The 22905-nt window shown below is 34.6% G+C and overlaps 1 protein-coding gene across 4 annotated transcripts in view; it reads left to right on the top strand.

The window, feature by feature from the left end:
• LOC134225134 (semaphorin-5A) overlaps positions 1–22905 on the top strand; it is a 659484-nt gene that overhangs the window by 494306 nt on the left and 142273 nt on the right. The window contains exon 1 of one of the 4 annotated variants that reach the window (XM_062704955.1): positions 5203–5492. The exons of the other annotated variants lie outside the window; for them this stretch is intronic. Coding sequence (XP_062560939.1) covers positions 5380–5492 — 113 coding nt within the window. The 5' untranslated portion in view covers positions 5203–5379. Of the gene's footprint in view, positions 1–5202; positions 5493–22905 lie in introns of those variants that run through there. 4 annotated transcript variants of the gene reach the window in all.

Below are 22905 nucleotides of genomic sequence, written 5' to 3'. Positions count from 1 at the left end.
CGGAAACCAATATCAAATTTAGGTTTTGATTTCCTCTCATCGACAGCAGAATAGTTTTTGATTTGATGTCACGGTAAGCTGATTCTGCTAAACGTTTTGTTACTTTAACCGTTAAAACGACCAAAAAGATATCAAATTAAGTAAACATAATCAATGATTTCACAACATTAAAACAAGTTATCGATTTGCTCTTAAGCTTTGCGCGGGTAGGCTTCTACCAATTAATCTTTTCGGTTAAACGATTCGGGCTAACAACTTTCAGTCTTGTGACTTTCTGCCGAACAACTCTTTTCTATTCAAAAATTTAATTTAAATTAGATTTTCATTTTTTTCATTTTTTGCAATTTTCAAACGCTTAGTTTTTACGGAGAGCTCTTCGAAGTTTTAACAAGGTATTGAATGGAATTTTCATGGAAATAATTGGTATCCTCACGAAAAATTCTCTGAAGTTTCAACGCAATGCTGTAGAGATCTATCAGCAAATTATACGGAAAATCCAATGAATCTTAGGAGTTTCCATTGAAAATATCAATCGGCGTGGAAAATTATAGATCAGCGGCGTGGCAAATTTTAAACGGCGGCGCGCCGATGCAAAAATGTCGACGGCGGCGGCGTGCCAAAAGCTGCCGGCGGCGGCGGCGTGGCGCGGCGGCGCACACCTCTATTTGTAGTTGCAATTGGGTTGTTTAGGGGTACAGTATACCCCCGCTGATCCGACAAATGTATGGCCGGACTACCGGGGTTTCTCTCGTTAATCCGACTGTCAAATCCATACAAATGAATCAAAACAAAATCACAGCACAAATTTGAAAACTGACAGCATAATGTGTTTAAATGGGTGTTGATACTTTTTAATCCGGAAAATTCCGAATTAGCGAGATCCGAACTAACGAGTCGTCGGATTAGCGAGGTCCGGATAAGCGGGGGGATATGTATATATGTGTCTACATATTCTGAATCTGCATAAGAAACTGAGCTTAACACCAATTTATCAGAATTTTTGGAGCACCGGAACTATTTTTAATTTGCATTTTAAATTTATATAGGACTAATAATTTGTTCTTATGCTGCATGGGCCAACTGTCATTCTTTGAATGTTAGTGTCATTCTATCGATTGAAATGGCTTATTGTTTGCTGTATAAATGTTTATAAAAGGTTTAATCTATCTATCTATATATGTTGTTAAACTATAAAAAACCTCATATTTTTCTTTGCTAAACAACCCAATTTGGTTGTTTAGGGGTATATATGTTTTTACATTTTCTGAATCTGCATAAAAAACTGAGCCTAACCCCAATTTTTCAGAATTTTTGGAGCACCGGAACTTTTTTTAATTTGAATTTTAAATTTGTATGGGACTAAAAATTTGTTCTTGCATGGGCCAAATCTCATTCTATGAATGTTAGTGTCATTCTATCGATTGAAATGGTTTATTGTTTGCTGCACAAAAATGCAAATAAAAGGTTTACAAACAAAATAAAAATATGTTGGAGATCAGGAAAGCATGCTCTTTATGTTAAACTATGAAAAACCTCTTATTTTTAATTGCTAAACAACCCAATTGTTTCATGGATGGTCAGACTCGTTTTTCGTCCTCTTGCTGTGGAGAACGAGGTGGAGAAGGTGCTTTTATAAGTTTATTTTTTCCAAGCCCCTTCCTAGGCGATGCAACTCTGATAGGAAAAGAAATAATATGTCCTTTGATCTGAGGAAGAATAAAGATTATTAGAACTATTAATATCAGAACAAGTAATTAATTCCATTAATTGCTTATTGTTGGATGATACATGTCTATTCTCCATTCGTTAGTTATAGATTAATCAGCAAGTTAGCATGCAAGTATGGTTGTTTTAAGAAGTTCTCAATCTGGAATTTATTTAATGATTATTGATTAAAGCAATAAAAGTGACTGTTTCTAACTTACCAACCACATAATAATTATTATTTTTGATTACTTTTGACAGATATTGAATCATTTTTTATAGATGTTTTGTTGGTCTTGCTGGGTAGCACCAGTCATTCTTATGAGCGGGGGATTTCATTATTTTTGAACTGTCACTTTTGAGTTAAATTTTATTTTAATTCGCGAATCGGACCAAAGCCTTAGGGTCTGTCTCATTTGGAGAATTAAACTTAAAAGTGACAGTTCGAAAATTAAAAAATCACCCCGTTATAAGAATGGCTGGTGCTACCCAGCAATTCCAATAGGACATCGATGGAAAATGATTCGATATCTGTCAAAAGTAATCTTGCTCTGCGAGCAGGGTTATTCGATAATTATTGAAATGTCACTTTTAAGTTTAATTTCAGTTTAATTCTCCAAATGAGACAGACCTTAATATTAAGTGAATTCTACACAGAAAAAAAATCTATGGTAACGGTTACTATTTTGTAGACTACGCCATGTTTTTAAAACAACCACAAATTTTCAGTTAAATTTACCACGCATTCGGACAAATTCACCACTGATTCAGTTCATGCAACAACATTCCACCAGGACCACAGTTGATTCTTACTGCGCGCATGGTAAAATCAAACGGGTTTGTTGTCTGCTGAAAATCGTCGGTGCGTATTCTTAAATTAAAGCCCCAAACGCAATACAACGGAACGGCGACGGAAACGGAAAATTTGACAGTTAGCCCATATATTTTCTGTCAAATTTTCCGTTTCCGTCGCCGTTCCGTTGTATTGCGTTTGGGGCTTAACCCTCGGAATGGTAGTTTCGACCGCAACATTTTTTTGCGTGTAGGTACTTAGGGTCTGTCTCAATTGGATAATTAAACTGAAATTAAACTTAAAAGTGACATTTCAATAATTATCGAATAACCCTGCTCGCAGAGCAGGATTACTTTTGACAGATATCGAATCATTTTCCATCGATGTCCTATTGGAATTGCTGGGTAGCACCAGCCATTCTTATAACGGGGTGATTTTTTTATTTTCGAACTGTCACTTTTAAGTTTAATTCTCCAAATGAGACAGACCCTTAATTTCGAGAAAAAATTACTTGGGTTCCTACACTGAACCCCCAATTTGAGTGAAAAGTACCTAATATTAGGTACTTTATTCTTACAGTGTGTAAATAATGTTTTCCTTCTGCTCATAACCTCAAAATTGATCGGGTCATCACAATGATGGCAAAGAAGTCAAAAAATATATGGAAATTTACTCATTTTAACCCAAGCTTTGCTGAGTTTCACCATCTAGGAGTGTCTGTTTTCCTTTTATAGCCACTCACACATTCGGACGTGAGAATCTCAATAATAAGCTATTTTACGAAACGGATGGAATGACAGGAGACCTATCATTAATATTTACTTTTTATACGGAATACTCATCAAATGTGATATTAGTATTATGTACTCACTTTTTGATATTTCCATTAAAATTTTTGAGTGATTACGACTCTTGAGTAGATTCAAATTAGCGTGGCAAAGCTACCGTTTTATATGAAAATATCTGGCCACCCTGCTGAGTGAGCGTTGTGGAGAGTTGTGTTCGACCGGTTCGACCATGCAGCGTCAGCGTCTTCGAGCGTCCTGCGATCTTTTTTAAATAATTTTGTACAGAAAATAATTACCTAGTAAGTTCTTCCAAAAATAAAATTTTTATTGTGATTTTATCAATGTGATTGGAGTGGCAATATGAACTTCTCGTGCACTATTTGTACGGATATTTTTGTATCATCCGTTGATGTCCATGTTACGCCCTGTGGCCATGCGTTCCATTACGCTTGCATTCTTCAGTGGCTGGAGCGGTAAGTTTTATATAAAATCACATCAAGCAGACGAATCCAAGTAAAAAATAAGAAGCCCAAAATGAAAAATAAAATCAGAGTCGTTTAAGCTAATTAAAATCTAGTGATTCGATGCATTTCCACACAAAAATTCCTCAAATTTCAATCCAGTGCACAGGTAGATTGAGGTTAGGGAAACGCCACTGCTCATGTCTTCTTTTTTTTTTGCTTGGATTCGTCTATTGCAATTACGTAAGCAATTTTTCTGGGATTTTCGTACCACACACCCCCCCCTCCCCCTCTTATGCCCATGTAATATTTTTTTTTCATACAATGATTTTTTATATCAAGACAAAATTTTCAAAACGACTTAACTGCTTTTATAAACAAAGATTCAAACGACGATTTGACGAATCTGATAGCTCTCCCACGCAAACCAACACCATCAACAGGTAGCGGAATCCTTCACCTACCAAATGATGGTGTTGGTTTGCGTGGGAGAGCTATCAGATTCGTCAAATCGTCGTTTGAATCTTTGTTTATAAAAGCAGTTAAGTCGTTTTGAAAATTTTGTCTTGAATTCTAGGTACTTAATTTCGAGAAAAAATTACTTGGGTTCCTACACTGAACCCCCAATTTGAGTGAAAAGTCATAGTAGAATTCTATGTCGAATTGTTCATGGGCATGTTAACTTCATTTCCTGCAAATCTGGGCTCAATCGGGCTCTTCCATCCATTGCCTGTACGAAATAGTAACAGAGGTGTATTTTCCCATATATTTCGACTGAAACCCCCATATTAACTTCAAATCAATTGCGCCAGTTTATGCAATAACCGATCAGGCTGAAATTTTCAGAGAATGATTAGATTGATTTTCTTATCTAAAGGCAAAATCCTGGAGGGTGCCCCGTAGAATCCGACGACTTTTTTTTCTCCCCACACTAGGCTGGGCCACTCTATTCACCATCTAGGAGTGTTTGTTTTCCTTTTATAGCCACTCACACATTCGGACGTGAGATAAGCTTTTTTACGAAACGGATGGAATGACAGGAGACCTAACATTAATATTTACTTTTTACTCTCATCAAATCAAGCTCTATCTGGAATAAGGGCGAATGTCGCAAGAGAGAATTCTCTTCGCCGACTTCCCCTCTTTTAAATTAAAGTGACAAGCGGATGATTTCGTTGCGGTTTTTCCCCTCAGAACGAAAGAAAACATTGAAAACTTGCATTCTGAGGTGATAAACCGCGATGAAATCCACTGCTTGTCACTTTTATTTAAAAAAGGGGAAGTCGACGAAGAGAATCCTCTCTTGCGACATTCGCCCTTTTACCAGATAGAGCTTGAAATGTGATATTAGTATTATGTACTCACTTTTTGATATTTCCATTAAAATTTTTGAGTGATTACGACTCTTGAGTAGATTCAAATGAGCGTGGCAAAGCTACCGATTTATATGAAAATATCTGGCCACCCTGCTGAGTGAGTGTTGTGGAGAGTTGTGTTCGATCATGCAGCGTCAGCGTCTTCGAGCGTCCTGCGATCTTTTCTAAATAATTTTGTACAGAAAATAATTACCTATTAAGTTCTTCCAAAATTAAATTTTTCATTGTGATTTTATCAATGTGATTGGAGTGGCAATATGAACTTCTCGTGCACTATTTGTACGGATATTTTTGTATCATCCGTTGATGTCCATGTTACGCCCTGTGGCCATGCGTTCCATTACGCTTGCATTCTTCAGTGGCTGGAGCGGTAAGTTTTATATAAAATCACATCAAGCAGACGAATCCAAGTAAAAAATAGGAAGCCCAAAATAAAAAATAAAATCAGAGTCCTTTAAGCTAATTAAAATCTAGTGATTCGATGCATTTGCGCGCAAAAATTCCTCAAATTTCAATCCAGTGCACAGGTAGATTGAGGTTAGGAAAACGCCACTGCGTGTGTCTTCTTATTTTTTGCTTGGATTCGTCTATTGAAATTACGTAAGCAATTTTACTGGGATTTTGGAACCTCCCCTCCCATGCCCATGTAAGATTTATTTTTTCATACAAATCAATTTTTATATGATGTGTAAGAAAACGACACCCCCCTTTGCCCCATAAGTGCCTACGTAATATGTGTACGACCCCTTATCTGATAAAGGTGGTGGCTGGCCAAAAGATATTTTAGTAACTAAAATATCTTTTGGCTGGCCCCATGATTACTTCCGAACTTTTACTACACTCAAAAAAATATACACGTTACTATAAAGTGTTTTGCACTTTGATTTGCCCTACTGGTCAAACATGTGAAACTCGAGTGCGAAACACTTTCAGTAACTCATCATGTCACATATTACTTTGAACAGAAAAACACTTTCGGCAGAAGTGTTTTATACTTGAGAAAAAACGTTCTTTGCATTGTATTCAAAATGGTACATATTGTATTGAAATCAAAAAGTATTATTATTGAATTTCAACAGAAAAAGCTTTGAAAGTGAATGTTGTTACTGTTCGATAGCCATTTTTTCAATATTCCAATTTCAATTCAATTTCATTAATAAATATAAACCGCGTATTATAATTCCATTCAAATTTTATTTACTAATATTTTTAAAATTTTTGTCTATTAAATTTTTACATACTCTTTGTGCAGCTCACAACCGGATTCTTGAACTCGAACGATTTTTCTCCTATTAGTCGCAAAATCTTCATCAGCGCATCTGGTTGCGAACAATGTGAACTAGTTGTAAATACAATCGTTTTTCGTGAGTTCAAAATTCTATTTTCAACTGGTATCATAATACCACCTGCCTGTTGCTCTCTAACATTTCTTATGTTTCGGTTGATAATTCCTCCGGATGCTCTAAAGAAATAGAAAATGTGTACAATGTATATGATGGTTGCCTATTTCTTTTAAGTAAGCTGTATCTACCTTAAACACAAGCCCTGCTGCCTGATAGGTTAACGATGGAGAAAATTATTTCCTTTTAGGTAGTATTCGATTTCTGCAAATAAAAATAATAGCAATACATGTTTTGAAATATTATTCATTTTTCTGAATTGCATTTTATCAATTATACTTACTGCCTGATAGAAAAATCTTTTTTTTTGCTGAGAACATGGGACGCCCTTCCAACTACCAGAACACAAGCTCAATATTTTTTTCAAAGCGCAACATTGTTTATTAAAGTGTTGATCACTTCAAATTTCATGGATTCACTTTAAAAGTGTAGCCTCAGAATACACTTCGCTGTCAAAAACAAACCTATCGAATAGAAAGTGTTTTACTTTTCGAAGTCACTGTTACTGACCAGTAGGGCAAAACCAAGTGCTTTCCACTTTAATTAAATAATCAACGCACTTGATAGCCGAGAGTGACTGAAAATTGAGTTCTCAAGTGTAATAGCTCTTGAATTCAAAGGGTAAAAAGTTTAATCTGAAAAGATATACATTTTGAATCAAATTGTGAACCTTCTTTGATATTCAAGTGCAAGAAATCTTAAATCGAGCGTTTGGATTATTTTCAGTGTATATTCTTAGTATAGGGTAACGGTACCAATAGTGGAGGTATTAGTAGATCCACAAAAGAAAATATTTTTTAAAAATCGATAATCATGGAAAATTTACAGCTTTAATATCTTTGTCAATAGATAAACTAATAAATTTGCTAACAAAAATATGTCATTTAACATCAATAATTACCAAATATTGCTTGCACCACTATGGGTACACTGTTCCTTTAGTGGCGGTGAAAATTAATTTTGGTTCCCATAGTGGTGCTATCCATTGATTTCTTATGAGACTCGCCATAGTTTTTCAAGTGAAACCTTAAGATAAGTTGCATTTAACAGGATATTTGAAGCACGGCGCATCAACTGAAACCATCGTAAAGTGTATAAATATGATAAATCTCATTAAAACCCCACTACCTCCACTAAGGGTACGGTTACCCTAGTAATAGTCAAGCATTTGTTGTATACATATGACTAATATGAAGGGCGAGCGTGATGGATGTTATAGAATTTTAAAAGAAAACGAATGTTACGACCAAGTACCACTGGATGATTCCAAACGTGCCAGTGTAATGTGGGGTAATCAGGGCTTCAAACAATTATCTAATAGAATGACTTATTTTTCCACATGCGGTAAGACGCGTGGCTACAAAGCAATACCATGCTGAGGGTGGCTGGGTTCGATTCCCGGTGCTGGTCTAGGCAATTTTCGGATTGGAAATTGTCTTGGCTTCCCTGGGCAAAGTGGTGGGCACGCATGGAACACATTTTAAAGATCGACTAAAAGTACTACAAACAACTACAGTAATATCCCGATTTTATCACCCCCCTGGTGAATTTTGGGGTGATAAAACAGGGTATGTGACAAAATTGGAAAACAAATATTTTCATTTTTTTTAATTCATTCCACAAATATGAATCATTTTATGCCTTGGAAAGGCCAAATGCGTGAACGGTACCCGTTATTTCTTGTCGAAATTGCTTACAGAATATTTCCCAGGTACTCAGAAGCCGCACCACACTATCCTCCTCTATCTTCTATTCTTTTACAAGTTTAACACCCTAAAACTGAACTGTTTCAAACACCTTTTATGGGTCTGAAGCAGAGGGCGGGACGCTCGAGCCTACCAATCAGTGGATGGAAAGGTCCGTTGTGATTATCACAAACCTTGGATAACCTGGAATAAGTTTTCTACGAGTCGAGTTCACATTGATTTCATGAGTTCGATATAGTTATCGTCACGTTGAAAGTTTATGCCAACAATGTAAACGTATTGCCTAGTGTTAAACAATCACCGGGAAAACCCCGGGAATTTGATGAAGCCACAGGGATTTTTTTTTTCAAATTTATATAAAGTTTATAACCCAAAAGTATATGTGAATTTCATAATATAGAAAATCTGATTATAACTTTAAAATATTTGAATTTGAGGCTGTATATTTGAAATGAATTACGAGAATTACTCAAAAAAAGCATCTACAAACCAGGACTGATTTGCGATTTGGGCGTAACTTATTTTGTAATCAAACATTGGAAGGCAAATAGTGTTGTCCCACATTTGTGCAAAAAGTTCAGCTCTTTGATTTTGCACCATCTAAACATTTATATATTCTTAACTAATTAAGTGCAGCTAATAGAGGGATATTTGTATACTAAAAAAGTCATATCAATCTGTCTAAAAAAATGCACGCCATGCGCGTGCATTTTTTTTTAGACAGATTCTGCAGCGAGCATTTTCGGAGAAAATAACGATATGTATCAAACAGAATAAGCTTTCCTCTATCAGAAAAAGGAATTAGTTACAGGGGGAACGTTTGCATTCTACAGAACCGAATCGCAAATCAGTCCCGAAGCAATGCTTTGATTAAGAAAATATGAATTTGTTTGATTAAATTTTTAGTAGGGTAGAATACGGCATTGGCAGGGTGCGACAGTTGTTGGCACCCTCAACAATATTTGCGTTTTCCAGCAAACATACACTATTTATGAACATAATTTTGATTCAATCACACAATTTCAAGTCTAAGCTTTCATTTGAATACGTTGTTTGTGTAAAAGTAGCAAGATTTGATGAGTTAATCACCGAAACAAATTTGCACCTACGAAATCCTTGTCATTATTGCATCGCCAAAGAAAGCAGCGCGTGAAAAGCAAACTGTTACCACAGATAACAGATATTTAGGCTAGAACAAATTTTATTGAAAATCCTGTGTAAACTTTTGAATTGATATACGTTGGCCCACTGATGCCATCTACTCAACTGATTGCGGCAGTACACACGGACGCAGCTGATTAACAACCGTCGAACGCAGCCAATGCATTTGACAGCCGCATTCGGGCTGCGTTTTCAATAACAATGATCCTCGCGCCATCTCCAATCGATTGCCAAACGCGGTCCCAATTTAAAATACATTTGAATTAACGGTTGCGGATGTTTACACACGTATCGGATGCCAGCCTCAATATCTGTTATCTGTGCTGTTACTTACTTTTTTGGATAGCCTGTTTCTCCTCTTTATTGCGTATGACACGACAAATTAAGTACGTAAACTACTTTTTACACTTTATCACCACTTGATTATTACCACAAAGAGCAAATTTATGCAATATTTGCTCTATATTTCACTAAATAAAATCGGGACTGTTCGTTTTCTTTGACAGCAGCACACTTCGGAATAGAGCGAGAGAATGTGTTTGTGAGCATATCAAACACACGCTATAAAGATACCACGCACAATTCTATGTGATTTGATGTTAGAAAAATACGAACAAAATATCCGGCGATGGCATTCATTTAAAAAAAGTGTTAAAATACAAATTCTTCTATTCAGATTTTTACGCAGACCATAAATTATATCAAAAGTGATAGCAACACCGTAGTATTTTAACCCTTATGTGCCTGACTGGACCGTTTTTCTTTTGCAAATTCAATACTTTCCAAGGTCATCAAAAAAAATCATAACCATTCCTGTTCCTACATAGCGCATTTCAACTATAAATAATTGCCTACTTTATGGGTATTATCTATTATTCAACTGTGAAACGTAGTGTTAGAATGGGGTGGCTCCAGTGGCTGGATAGGACAGTGCTGCCCATTATTCAACATATGAAGACTCACGAGGTAGAATATATTGTTAATATATGTACTATACTACCAGAACCGACGAGCTTCGTTTCACCTAAAATTGATTAATAATAATGTAAAAAATATTTAAAAAACGGTTGAATATTCGAAAGTTGCAAATTTAGATTCCATTATTTTAGATTAATTTTCGATTAAAGCAGAAATTTGTACTTCATTTGTATGGGAGTCCCCCTTGCAGAAGAGAATCTTCATTGTTCCCAACAACCTCTACATACAAATGTTCATGACGTTTCCTAGTCTATAAGGGCAGACAGACAAAAATTCATTCTTATGTGTATAAATTTGGTTTTACGTAGTTTTGTGTCTTGTACACAACCACCATGATAAAACAAACATATCATATAAAGACCGCAAAGAGCAAGTTGTATATTTGAAACTGGTTGATAGACTTTTGCTTACGTGTGTAGACTCTAAGGCATTACGAAAAACAAAAGACGTAAATCTTGGCAGCGGACAAAAAGCATATAAGTTTCCTTCTCCAAAAATGGCCAACATTATTCAAATAGGTTGAAAATGGTAAAAGTTATGAAAATTTCAATATGTGGGTACACGGGTACCCTATCTGCCATCCCCGTCTGTTTTTGCCTTTCTCGTATACTAAGTATACGTAAAGGCTATAATTTCACTCCAAAACCAAACTTTTGATAGAAGGCTCGGAGACCCATAGTGTTATATACAAATCGACTCAGCTCGACGAATTGAGGTGATGTCTGTTTGTGTGTATGTATGTATGTGTGTGTGTGTGTATGTGTGTATGTGTACAAATTTTGTAGACACACTTTTTGGAACTTAGCATTACCCGATTTACTCGCAACAAGTCGCATTCGACGGGGAATGCGGTCCCATTGTTTGCTATTGAAAATTGGCCTGATCGGACATTGCATTTCGCAATTATTGAAAAATCATTGTTTTTTCCCCCCAAGGGTCCCCCCTTGGAAAAAAATTTTCAAAATCGAAAAAAAAAATTTTTTTTCAGGAATGGTGGGAATGCATAGTAATTAATGCAAAAACATGCAAAATGATAGAAAATATGCGATCTATCCCCCTAAAGTGCTTTTTTGACCTTTCCTATGTGATTTTTTCAGTACATTTTACGATGCACGAGAAAGGCATCATCGCCGCTAGGTGGATTAATCTGGGTTTTTGTTGACCGCATAAGTGTCAAATACGTTTCACAATGTGTTTAAATACTATTGCCTATCTGTCTACTATTGCCTATCTGTCTATTGATTCAACTATCAATTCTATACTTTCGCCTCTAATGCTATCATGAACATGTACGTCCAAGTTTGGAAGATGATATTAGCATTTCCATATCATTGTAAATCGTTTAACTTCACGTAGAAGTAACACACACGAAATCATTAATTTAATAAAATTGATGCCAAGGCTAAAAATTCATATTTTGTTTTAAGACAGTTTTGATAAACAATAAAGTTTGTTCCAAAATTGAGTGAAGCGAGATGAGCGTGCGGCCGATTAATATGAATGAATTTTACTACTGGAGGATATAAACAAACAGCATTTGGCACCAATACATTACCAGTTTTCTACTTCCATGTCTAGTTGCTGAAGGGAGCAAACTCATTGCTGATAATAGAAATTGCTATGCCAATAGAAGAAACGTTGACCTGTTACTTTATATTAAATTTACTGAGTTTGTGGTAAAAGTTGTTATATTTAGTGAACACCAATCATCAAAGAAAGAGCATACAAATGTATACCAGTTGAACTGTACCTGTGTTTTAGTGTAATTGTTCATTATTTTTATCATTTAATTTAGCGAATGTCTTAGACTGCCAAGAATAGGTATTTTCCCCTAGTATAATTTCATCAGAATTCCTTTTATTAGATACTTTCTAAGAAGGCTTCACCAATACTTAGCCTCTTTGGATTTTGATAATGACTTATAGTAATCCTAGGTCTTCAATTGATATTTAATAAAGTTCTATCGCTTTTTTCTCAAATTCTTGCTTATTTTCAAGTGTTTGTTCGAAAAAGTCTTACGAGCTTTGAATAATTTTCTTAAATTTTATCAGCAATCCTTACTGTTTTTTCAATCAACATTCTGATAAAATTGCGAAGATTCCTGCTTCCATATTTTCAGCAACTTTTATGAAGTCTATTCGAATTTTTGGAATTCCTTGAGAGCTTCCTGCAATTTACGCAGATTTCCATGTACCAGTTTATAATTACTTGTCGTTTAATACTGCAATTTGATACATTTTTGACACACTAAACTGTTCAACCTTCCTACATCTATTTCATAATCTTCTTGAAATTAATTAATAGACAGTTCAGTTAAGAAGGTACGCCTTCGAAAAATTCACCAAAGGTACTGCGAAAATATAAGATCTACCGAGTACAGAACAGTAGAGGACCCTATTTAGAAGAAAGGTTTACTGAAAATAAAGTCTTAGCTTGCCTTTTACAGCAAAAGACTTTTAGATCGTTAGTTTCAATGCGAGAAATTAGAGAAAACATTAGACATATGAACATTCATTAGGTAATTTTTTTAATGGCTCATCAATGAACCATTTTGTAATTTTTCAAATATTTTTTCCCTATATCAACGGTCCGTGCAATACAGGCACAACTCGAAATCTTAAAAGGTTCAGAAACAACGTTAAAAAATTTCAATAAAAAAAACTTTGTTTTTGTAAATATTTCGAATTCCATGGATATTTTTGCATGTATTGATACATCAGGATTACTTTTATGTGTTTCAATATAAAAAAAAACTTGAAAAAATGTATAAATTCGAGGTATACAAATTTTTCGAAAAAAAACGGCAAATTTTAAAATAAGCCTAACTTTTGATGCATTGTGAATTTCGACCTGAGTCTTTGTCAAGTGTTACTTTATACTGTTTTCTGTGCTTTGCAATCAATATGTCAAAAACAAAGTATTTTGAGTTGTGCCAGTATTGCACGAAACCGTCGATATGTGAGCTTTTCATTATTTTCCTGCCACATAGATTCTAGAGTCAATATCTCAAAAGCTTTTCGGACAAAACAGCAGTTTGGGTTAGAACTTGAAATCTTTTACAGCGAGCCATGAGTCTGTTAGAATGTTAGAATTCAATGCTTATTAGGCCGATACAAATATTTAAAATCTATTTTGTCTCCCCCAATTTTCCTGGAAAATTCTGAAAAGCCCACCGGGAAAACTGTGAAAAACCCGGGTATTTATTTTTTCGACTAGAGTGGCCACCCTGTAAACAACGTAGATTGGCCATGGCCCGAAGATTTCGGATTGCATGCGTATCTCAACTTAACAAATGTGTCTTTTATTTCACCACCGTCTTATATAAGTTTTAATTGTCTTTTTTACAAAATTGCTATTTAATCGTCTTTTTCGGTCAGGTCTTTTGTTTGAATTCAGTTGATTACTATAACTATTATATTTTTTCTTGCATTAGCTAGTATAAAAGTTTTTCTAAAGTAAATTTAAACAGCTCAATTTGAGCTACCATATAGAGTGAAATCAGATTCCACTTTTTTTCTTCTGTTGTTACGAATCATTGTTTTTTTTTTCTTATGTACAAGTAGTACTTTATATCGTTCAATTGTTGCATTATGTTTTGAAAAATTGTCCCTACCCTAATGGCACGAATTACTGTTAAATGGGAATTAGGTATAAAAGTTTTCTTCTATACTCAAACAGCCTATGATTTGATTTGTTAGTCAAGCCAGGTGCAGATCTGCTCCGGATTTGTGAAAATATTACTAAATAAAACTTGAATAAGTAGAAATTACACATTTTGGTGTAATGTCGTTCTTTAGGTTAAATATGTGTAGCCCCTTGATCACTATTCGGCGATGGAATGCATTGTTGGGTGTAATTTGTTTGTTAAAATTGTTAATCAAATGAAAGTTGTTATCTAACTTATGCTAGCAAATACTATAGAAATTACAGTTTAAGTTATATTTAAATTCATCAGCCTTAAGTTTAACAGATTTGATTTACAACAAATCAGAGTTGACTTATTTGTCTCATTATATTCTGCAAAGTCTACTTGATCTGAAAATAATGCGCCATCTTTTGAAAACGTCCTATGGTTTATCATGTCGATGTCGAGTCAAGATGCGCAATGAGGCACCAGTTTCCAATTCAGTTTCGTAATCATCTGTTCCTAATCTAGACAAGGATTTTTTTCGGAATCAAGTGGTGTTCTCCCTCTCTGCTTTCTTTTTCAACTACATAAATACATATATCAAGTTTCTGATAGTGTAAAGTAACAAACGGAAAGAATTTATCCGAACAAAATAAATATAATAAATTCAATGTGTTTAAATAAAAGTACTAGGGGAAGTGTCCGGTTTTTATTCACCTTGGAGCAACTTCATCAGTGTTGTTGTTTCGAACAAGGTGTATCGAGATGGTTGCTGGATATTTCAACCAGCGAAGCATGAAATGGAAAAAGATAAAAGTTTCTGCAGCAATGTCTGATAGCATTGACGATGGAAGAAGCAGGATGGCCAGTGAGTCGGGAAATGCGGGAAATATGCGGGAAATGTGGGAAAAAGTCGGGAATTTCGTGAAACTATACAAAAAATCGGGAAACAAATCGACAGGTGTTCATTTCATTGATTCATGTATAATTATTCTAATGTGAAACACGAAAAAACATCGTTTACTATTTTAAATGCATAGTCTTTTCATCGTACCGTTTGAAACTATTTGAGGAACTATCCGGCTTTGTCATAACTATAATATATGATATGAAAGAAATAATGAAACCTGAATCCTTTCATGTCGAGTTTAGAGCTTTTCTGATTATGGAAAGCAACATGCTACTTGCGCTTTGGAAGGTTTCTAAGACCAAGGATATCTCCGAGAGTCCAAAAAGAAGCCAATTAGCATTTTGTTGCAGCTTGTGGATTACTGAAGAAGATGCTTGATCTATATATGATCCAATCCACTATGCAATTTCGGCGTTTTTTAGCAGGGACATAATTATTTCATCAAATGACTTTTTCAAACATGAGTAGAACTAGAATAGTGTTGGAAAATTCGCAATGAAACTGAATCATTGCTGATTTTACTTTTAGAAACCTTAAAAAATTGACCTTAAATTAGTCAATGAATTGACTGAGACAATAAACCCAAGTAGCACATTTCTATCAAATCTGGCTACAGCAACCGAAATAAGTGGAATATCAGTTAAGGCAACGGTGGAACATGTGTGCTACTAGGGAAACTAGATAAATATTTTGATACTTGAGTTTAGAATAAAATATGATCAAACACGATTTTTTTTTTGCGAAACTTGAATATAAATTTTCATTTATGATCCTCAAAATTATATCGGGGAAAAGTCGGGAAATATGCAGGAATTTTAAAATGTAACTTAAGTGGTCACCCTGAAGAAGGATTGCAGAAACATGGTACAGCAATTTCATACCGTATAATTGATTTTGTGTCAAGTATGTGTCAAGTAATGATATTGCTAATTAAAAATATGTTTCCAGTACTTTCCGCACCCTCCTTTTAGTGACCCCAAAATCTGTTTCTGTAGCATTCATAAAAAGTTTATTTGATCAAAAAACTTAGAAACACTATAATATTCAATATTTAGTTACTAAATAGTTATTATTTAGTTACTAAGTTTTAATATTTAATATTTATTATTTAAGGTTTATCATTTTGTATTTATTATTTAACATTTTATAAAAATAAACCAGTAAAAAAGACAGATTCGATCAACTAACAAATATATTTGATGAACCCATTTAAGCCAAGATCCGGTGCTCACAGATTTAAGAATATAAAAAAAATAATGGAGTCCAGCTACGCGGACAACAATATTTTTCTGTAGTTTTCCATCATGCTGCATTTCCTTTTTGGATAGTGAAATTAGGCCGATACAAATATTTAAAATCCATTTTGTCCCCCCCCCCCTCGAATTTTTTTTGCCAAAAAATGATATTTTGAAGGGGCAACAAAATAAAATTCGGATAATTTTTAGGATTTTCAAAACGTTCTTTAACAAATCCGAGGAGTTTTTTGATTTTTTTCATTTTAATATTAATTTTTATTATGACTATTCGGAGACCAGTAGGACAAAAAGTCAATTAAATATTTGTAACGGCCTTATGAGTTGCAATATAATCCAGTATTTGGTACTTTCTCCTTCGCCGCCAATCATAAGTGGGTTATCCCCCAGTTCTCTGCCTGCAAATAGGCCTTTTCACGAGACGGTTTCAAATCAGCTGATTTTATCGTCAATTGACAGTTCTTCTATGAAAGTGACAGCTTCGGGTTTGCGGGCCTATTCAGCGGCTGTAAACAAGTGCTGTCTCGGCAGTGTCACATAAAAAGGCCTACCGTGCACGCACCTAACTTTGCGCATTTTGCGGTTATTTTTGTTATAGAATGCGCTTAAAATAAATTTCAAATTATAAGTACAACTTGTCAGTACAATATACATGTTATTATAACAGTGCATGCATTTTGCCGCTATTAAATGACACATTTTTCATTTTATCATTCGAAATTTGTACTGAAAACAGTGAAAATGACCAAAATGGCGTGTTCTTAGCACAAATGACAAGTGACGGTCTACCCGAAAAACTGTATTTTTTGTAAACTTTTACATTCGATGACAACTGATTACACATGGATCCAATAATTATAATATTATTGAAGCCATCTCATGAGAATTTGGTTTGTTATTTACATTTTTCGTTAAAATATATTATGCGCAATGTTCGGAACCTGTTTTCAATACAGTGTACCTAATTTTGCGCACAAGTCGTATTTTTTCGATATTTTCAATATTTATGATATATACCTCGTCGGAAAAGGGTTTGCGCAAAAAAGAACTTTTGTTGGCTGTGGTCAATGTACATAAATGAGGATGTACATACACCAACAGACGTGGAAACATACTAAGTATTTCGAATCGTAAGAAAATAATGGCGGGGATCCCCATATTCTCAATTATGCTCATATATCCCTACAAACGGAATGAACATGACTTGTAATAGTAGTTTTAGTTGAAAAAATGTAATTTGGATGAAAAATTGTATGATATACGCTGGCTTCGTGTTAGAAATTTTTCAAGTTATGTGCGCAAAGTTAGGCATATAATAAGGGTTCTGCTTTGAAGTTCAATTTACTATTTATTTCAATTTTTTGTACCAAATTTAGTTCTCAAACAATCATATGATAATAATACTACAGCATAGAAATTATTTCAGGCAGATAGCTATTTTCTGTAAGTTGTACAAGCTGATTCAATTTTGCATTTCCTTAACTGCGCAAAGTATGGTGCGTGCACGGTAAAGATCGTCGCTTCGGTTCCCTTTGTTCTGCAGTCCGAAACATGTGTGGTACCTAACTGTAAAATCGTATGTATTTTTCCTTAATTGACATTTATATCCCCTATACCCGCCAGCAAAAGATGTTTTCCGGACAGCGACGACAGCAACAATCTTTATCTTGTAACTAAAATATCTTTTATGATGGGTTGTCCCCCGGTTGAGCACATAATACTCGTGTCAGCGCCGGCTGACAAAACTATACCTCCTTGGTTCTCGTAATAAAATTTCAAGTGTAATAAATAAAGAGGCACCAACAGATTCAATCGAAATCTACGCAATCTGCTAATCTATTTTATTGAAAAATATTAACGAGAATAAATGTTTACAAGATTCTAACATAACCATTGAGCCGAACGACCATATAGATGATTAATAATAAATCGCTTGTGTTTTGTCAAATAAAAATGCACTACAGGAAAATGTCCAATGAAATACGATGATTATCTTAAATAGCAGGAACAGGCAGACTTCCACGCAGTTCTACAAATACTGTAATGCTCTGCCGAGTTGATTTTAAAGCTAAGAAAATGAAAAAAAATCTCATGTTGTGTTTTTGCCTTTCTCGTACAACGAAGTTGTACCCAAAGGCTATCATTTCACTCCGAAAACGAACTTTTTATAGAAACCTCTGAGACCCGTAGTGTTATACATGTACCAATCGACTCAGCTCAACGAACGCACATGTCTGTCTCTCCGTGTTTATGTAATTGTGTATGTATGTGCACAAAAGCTAAAAAAACATTAGACAACTTTTCGTATAGTAATCCTTAATCGATTTTCTCGCAACAAGTTTTATTTGACAGGGGATAAAGTTTTGTTGATCACTATTAAATTTGATAACGATCGATCATTGCGTTTGAAAGTTATGAAGAAAATGGTACATCGGACCATATAAACCCCAAATATGGTTGGTGTCTCATCTAAATACGAGAAAGGCACAACCAACGCTAGGTGGATTATTTCTTACCCATTTATTGTAGCAGATAGCTGAAGGAAAATTCATTTATACCTAACCCCTCTCTTGTAGGAATTCATATTGTCCCTCAAGTAATTGCAACAGTCACAAAACACAACAGAGTTGATAAAAATCGTACCAACCGTATGCACATGTCATGAGAAAAAGCAGGTGATTTGGTTTTAAGCGTAAAAATTTATATTTTTTAACCAGGCGGCTGTTATGATGTTTACCCTAAAGTCCAGGCTGCGAGTGCGAGAGTAGCACTACAGGGGCAGTAGGGGCAATATGAGCCACTCTCTTTTTGAGCTTATTGACAAGTTTTACCATGTAAAAGTTATATGATCTTTAGGAGAATGCAAATACATGAATATTATCATCTATATGAGATTCATTACGGAAAAATTACAACACCGCATTACTGCGATCGAAACAGAAAAATGACTATTGATCAATGGAAATATCAATATGGCTATTCAAACGGTGAAGAGTGGCAAATCGGTTCGGTCCGCTGTTGTGCGGTTTAATAATTTTATTTGGTATGGAATACTCTAATAGCCTATTCAGATTGGGCTATTTATGACTTTGTTAAGTGAGAGGGTATCCAATTATTACGAGGTGTTCAGATTGCAGCAAGATAATATATATTGACGTTTCCATGTTTCCTCATTTGCACGCTAATACAGGGTTGAATTCAAGGAGAGTTTTAAAATTTAATTTGCTATATCAAGCATTTGTGTGGCGACAATCGAACATTTTTTTCTGAACAAAGTTTCTACGAAAAAAAAAATATGAAAAGGGATTTTCGAAGAATATTTGAAGCTCTCATTAAGGATAATGAGCGAAGCTACATTCATTAGTTGGGTGCGCCGTTTTTCGGGGAATCAGACTATTCCTCAATTTATTTTTAAGTTTAAAAAGTATTTTGATTCTGTACTATGATCGAACGGAGATTTGATAGAAAAATTTAGATACTTTCGGGAATTCTCACAAATAAATAAAAAAAGGACGATTGGACCAATTTTCAAGAAATATTATCGAACTAAAATGTATTTCCACCAGTATCTCCATGTATGAAGGGCAACTCAGCAATTTATTTTTTTTTCAAAAATGGAAACTGAACCATTGCGTTCTACTCGACAATCAATGATACAGCTTCTAACAAAATCAAATCGTGTGAATGTGATATAATTTAAACTGGATTTTGGATGAATTAATGCATTACCAATCCATGTTTTATTTAAGGTTATTCTACTTTATATATACACGGAGAAACACGTTTACTCATTAATGGGTACTTTTTCTTTGCTATCTCTTTCCCTCTGCTGAAAAATTTACTCATTTTGAGAGAATAAGTGGATCTACTCATTTAAATGAGTAAATCTACTTATTCTCCCAAAATGGGTAAATTTTTCAGCAGAGAGAAAGAGATAGCAGACAAAAAGTACCCATTAATGAGTAAACGATTTTTACCGGGTACATCCCATTCAAATCGTACAGTTGTCCCACGTGAAAAAATGTTGAAATCCAAAGTATATTAAGCCATTCAAGGAGCAGAATTGAAACAATTTATGAAATTATGTTTATTCATCAAATATATTCGTTTTACAACCATTCCTACGTTTTAAATTGTCTTCCGCATTGGCCCTTGAACTTTGAAAATTTATTCGATTTGTTCTAGAGAGCATCTGTTTTTTAAACAATTCATGTTGAATAAGTGGAGAATAAATAATTATCATCATTATTTTTCATCATATAAAATGCTTTCCACAAAACCATCACAATCCGAGTTATTCTTCAGCGCTCAGAAGATTTCCATCTAACATGCATTCGACCCTGCTGCGACAGAAAGAGCATGACTGTCAACTACGAAACGAAATGAAAACAGAGAGAATTTTCTCTCTGGCAAAGAGCGTGACGCTTGTCTGTTTTGTTTTGTTGAATTTCTCCCTGCATCCCAATTAGAACGAAAGCTCTCTCGTAATAATTGTTCGTAATAAATTCTCGCTTAACTTTTCAAAAGGACCTAAGTAACATTTTTTCATGAATTAATTTGAGTACTGCAATCAAAAGCTTTCATGTTGTTCTGTTGATTGCGCTATTCAAATTAATTCATGAAAAAAATGTTACTTAGGACCTTTTGAAAAGTTAAGCGAGAATTCTTTATGACTCTTTTTAGCGGGTATCTTTTGACAGCGCAAAATATATGGAATATTACGTAAATAATGACATCATAAAGCGTATTTACCCTGAAACGCCAATTATTATGTCATTAATGGCGTAATCTGAATAGGCTATAAACTGTTGTAGGAATATCATATTCTTCCAGATTACCACACTTTTCTCTCTAAAAAAAAAACGATTTGGATGTTTGGCCCATAATGGTGGCTCATACTGCCCCGTATAGTCGGGAACACACATTGAAATCAATACATTTTCAAAAGTGCATTCCAACAATTTCAAAACACATTTTTCATAATTCATCGACGTAATATGAAAAGTAACACTCCCTACAACTACAGTCAACTACATTTGAATGATGATTTGTTGAAGTTTTCAGCGCTTTTCGGAACGATTTCCTTAGGTGGCCCATATTGCCCCGATCACCCCTACCAAAAGAAAGAAAAGACGAGCGCGTAAAAAATAGACAATATAGTCCTTTATGCGAGGAGTATGTTTTTACAGTTGGTCAGGTTGGCTACCCAATCTATTCTCGCATCTATCCAAACTGATTTTACTCTTAGGGTCTGTCTCAATTGGATAATTAAACTGAAATTAAACTTAAAAGTGACATATATAGATATTTTAGTTACTAGATAAAGATTGTCGCTTCGGTTCCCTTTGTTCTGCTGTCCGAAACATGTGTGGTACATACCTGTCAAATCGTACACACTTAAAATACATTTCGCTGTTCGGTAATTTTTTCGACGAAAAACTACGGTAAACCAATAAAATTACAGTAAGTTCGGTTAACAAGATTCATTTTACCGAATATCAGTAAAATTTTACCGAACTAATTGTAATTCCAAAATGATTTGACAGAGTTCGGTAGTTGAAATTACAGTTTGTTCTGTAAAATCGTATTTTCACGGTACATTGTAAAATAATTACCGAACAAACTGCAAAAAAAATTATGTATTACAAAACTACGGTAAAGCGATAAACTGTCAAAGCCATTTTTGTTTGACACTTTGTTGTTTCGAATTTTCCAACAGTTTCAGTAGGATTTCTAAAAAACTTGATAATATGTTAAGAGGCAAATAATAACAGGTATGTTTAGTTCTTGGGCAATAAAGTTTTTTTATAATGCAATCACTTTTTTTCAGCTCTCTGCGTCTTTTACTTCAGTTCGATGCGGTATCTTCTGATGCGTAGATTCCTCTAAATTTCGATGATGGAGGATTGACCAAAAGTTTTTTTCAAGCCTAAAAATATGGCACAATCCGCAATGAAACGACAAAACACACGATTAGTCATGTTTTCCGGATTTTTCGGTTCGGAAAAACTTATGTCTATCCACCCTATTGATTGTTCCATCAATAGCAACAAATAAATAAAAGTCATGTTTAAAAACCGTATTCTCATATTTTATTTGATTACTACTGAAAGCATTAAGCATTAATATTTTCATTTAAAACGGAAAAGGTACCGTGCGTTCGGTAATTTTGATTTTCGAATTACCGAACGGTACGGTAGATTTTGACAGATCATCACAAAATAAAACTACCGAACGTTCAGTATTTTTTTTCGTTTACCGAACTGATTACCGTACGTTCAGCTGTTGAAAGTTCGGTAAAAAATTACCGTATACTGTAAAATATTCTAAGTGTGTATGGATTTTCCTTCTTTGACATTTAGCTCCCCTATCCTCGCCAGCAAAAGATGTTCCGGACAGCGACAATATTTATCTAGTAACTAAAATATCTTTTGGGAGAACTATATCAGATTTGCCAAATCGTTGTTTGAATCTTTGTTTACAAAAGCAGATAAGTCGTTTTGAAAATTTTGTCTTGAAACTTGCTTGTTTTCCCAGCAGTGTTCCATCCATGTTTTTTCAAATTTTCAATTAAATGAAATCATTATGTTCCTGCCAAGAAAGTCGCCGTAATTGCGAAGTGGATCGATCCGTAGATAAAGTTACGCATTCATACACCAAAACAATTGAACAATATTTTAATCTCGTGATTCATTCGTAGTTCAAATCTGCAGAAAATAGAACTGAGCGTCATACCAGTTTTATTCT

This window comes from Armigeres subalbatus, chromosome 3 (assembly GCF_024139115.2).
Source record: "Armigeres subalbatus isolate Guangzhou_Male chromosome 3, GZ_Asu_2, whole genome shotgun sequence".
Classification (NCBI taxonomy): domain Eukaryota; kingdom Metazoa; phylum Arthropoda; class Insecta; order Diptera; family Culicidae; genus Armigeres; species Armigeres subalbatus.
This window is presented reverse-complemented; position numbering and strand designations above follow the sequence as displayed.